The following is a 1,420-nucleotide window of genomic DNA, read 5'->3' on the forward strand; positions in this document are numbered from 1 at the left end:
TATCTTTATAGTTATCGTCCTTGGTGTGAACGGGCCTTAACACCGATGTCTGAATTCCACACCTGATTCTGTAGTGAAAACTCACCGCTAGACCCTCGTCCACATCTTTAACACAGCCCTGCACATAAATTTCAGGTGGAACACTGATCACACAGCCATGCCTTTGTTCTTCTGCCCATTTAACCCTTAGAGCTGAAAAAAAGACAAAGAAAGAGGGATGAAGACATCACAATGAGAGCTCTAGCAACAGCTCATGTCGTGAACGGGATATCTCACCAATTCCACTCCAGGGCAGGGTGGGGATTTCTGCGCTCTGAGCAACGATGGAAGATGCCACCTTGTCTCCTAATGCCCACATGGCTTTACTGGATGGTCCTGAAAAAGACAACCACATCAATAGCCTTTGTCCTCACCTAGCAAGGCTAAGCTGTCTAAACAGGTCTTAGATAATGAGATGAAATACCTAGGAAAGATATCCCTGATTTATGAAGAAGCTCTGGTAGTTTGGGGTTCTCAGAAGCATGACCCCATCCAGCCCAAACCGCCTTATAAGACAACAAGACCATCATTGATAATGATGGAAAATACACATCTTTGAGACAGATATTGGACAAACTGTACCTGCACTGGAATCCTTTTGGCTATATCCACAATCATCTCAACATTGGCATAGTTGTTGTTATTTGGGCCACCGGGGACTGGCACATAGTGATCAGCCATTTTAATGTATTCTGGAGAAAGAAAGTGTGAAATTTAGATTAAAACTGAAAATGAATGCCTAGAACCAAAAAAAATAAATAAATGTAATTAAATAACAAACTATGCATATACAAATAAAGTTGCGTTTCAGGTTGAACAATAATTTTTCTTGTCTGTTAACCTGCATTGGCTTTCAAGTCTTCAGGTGTGACCATCACCACAAAGCGAATGATTCTCTCATTACGGAACATTTCATAGGACCAGCGTCGAATTGAACGCATGCATTTAACTGCAGCAATGCCATTATTAGCAATCAGCACCTAAGATGAGAGATATATATTAAACTCTTTTTTTTACAGCTGAAAATGAAGTAAAACAACATACACATAAAGGCATGACTCAAACCTTGTCTATAATGCGGTTTCCTCCAAAGCGAGTGACAAACTCAGCTGGGGAGGCAACAGTGAAATCTCTGTGCACGTCCATCTTCCTGTGTTCTTTGCCCTTTTTCAGCAGGTGGGGGCCTGACATGCTAGGCCTACAGGCAAAAAACATAATTTTAATTATTTAAACATGCACAATACATTTCAAAAAGGAAGCTGGGTAGGGCTTCGATAACAAATAATGTAAAGTCTACATGAATGGGAATGTAACGTGGAAATTGCTGTAACAGAAAAGTTTTACGTAAGCCTTCATGAGAAACATCAACAAAGCAGCATTT

At 40.6% G+C, this 1,420-nt stretch overlaps 1 protein-coding gene across 1 annotated transcript; it reads right to left on the reverse strand.

Annotated features, from left to right (window-relative positions):
• Positions 1–35: 35 nt before the first annotated feature.
• LOC107736323 (acetyl-CoA carboxylase 2-like) lies at positions 36–1,371 on the reverse strand (the record flags this gene model as incomplete). Its single annotated transcript, XM_016547769.1, has 6 exons — positions 1,105–1,371; positions 881–1,019; positions 622–731; positions 464–545; positions 277–375; positions 36–192 (listed from the first exon to the last, which is right to left on the reverse strand). Coding segments are annotated over exons 1-6 (737 nt in total), but the record flags the coding sequence as incomplete, so codon positions are not given.
• Between the last annotated feature and the right edge of the window lie 49 nt (positions 1,372–1,420).

The sequence above is a fragment of the Sinocyclocheilus rhinocerous genome, unplaced genomic scaffold, assembly GCF_001515625.1.
Source record: "Sinocyclocheilus rhinocerous isolate Xijiao unplaced genomic scaffold, SAMN03320098_v1.1 C36634482, whole genome shotgun sequence".
Taxonomy (NCBI): Eukaryota; Metazoa; Chordata; class Actinopteri; order Cypriniformes; family Cyprinidae; genus Sinocyclocheilus; species Sinocyclocheilus rhinocerous.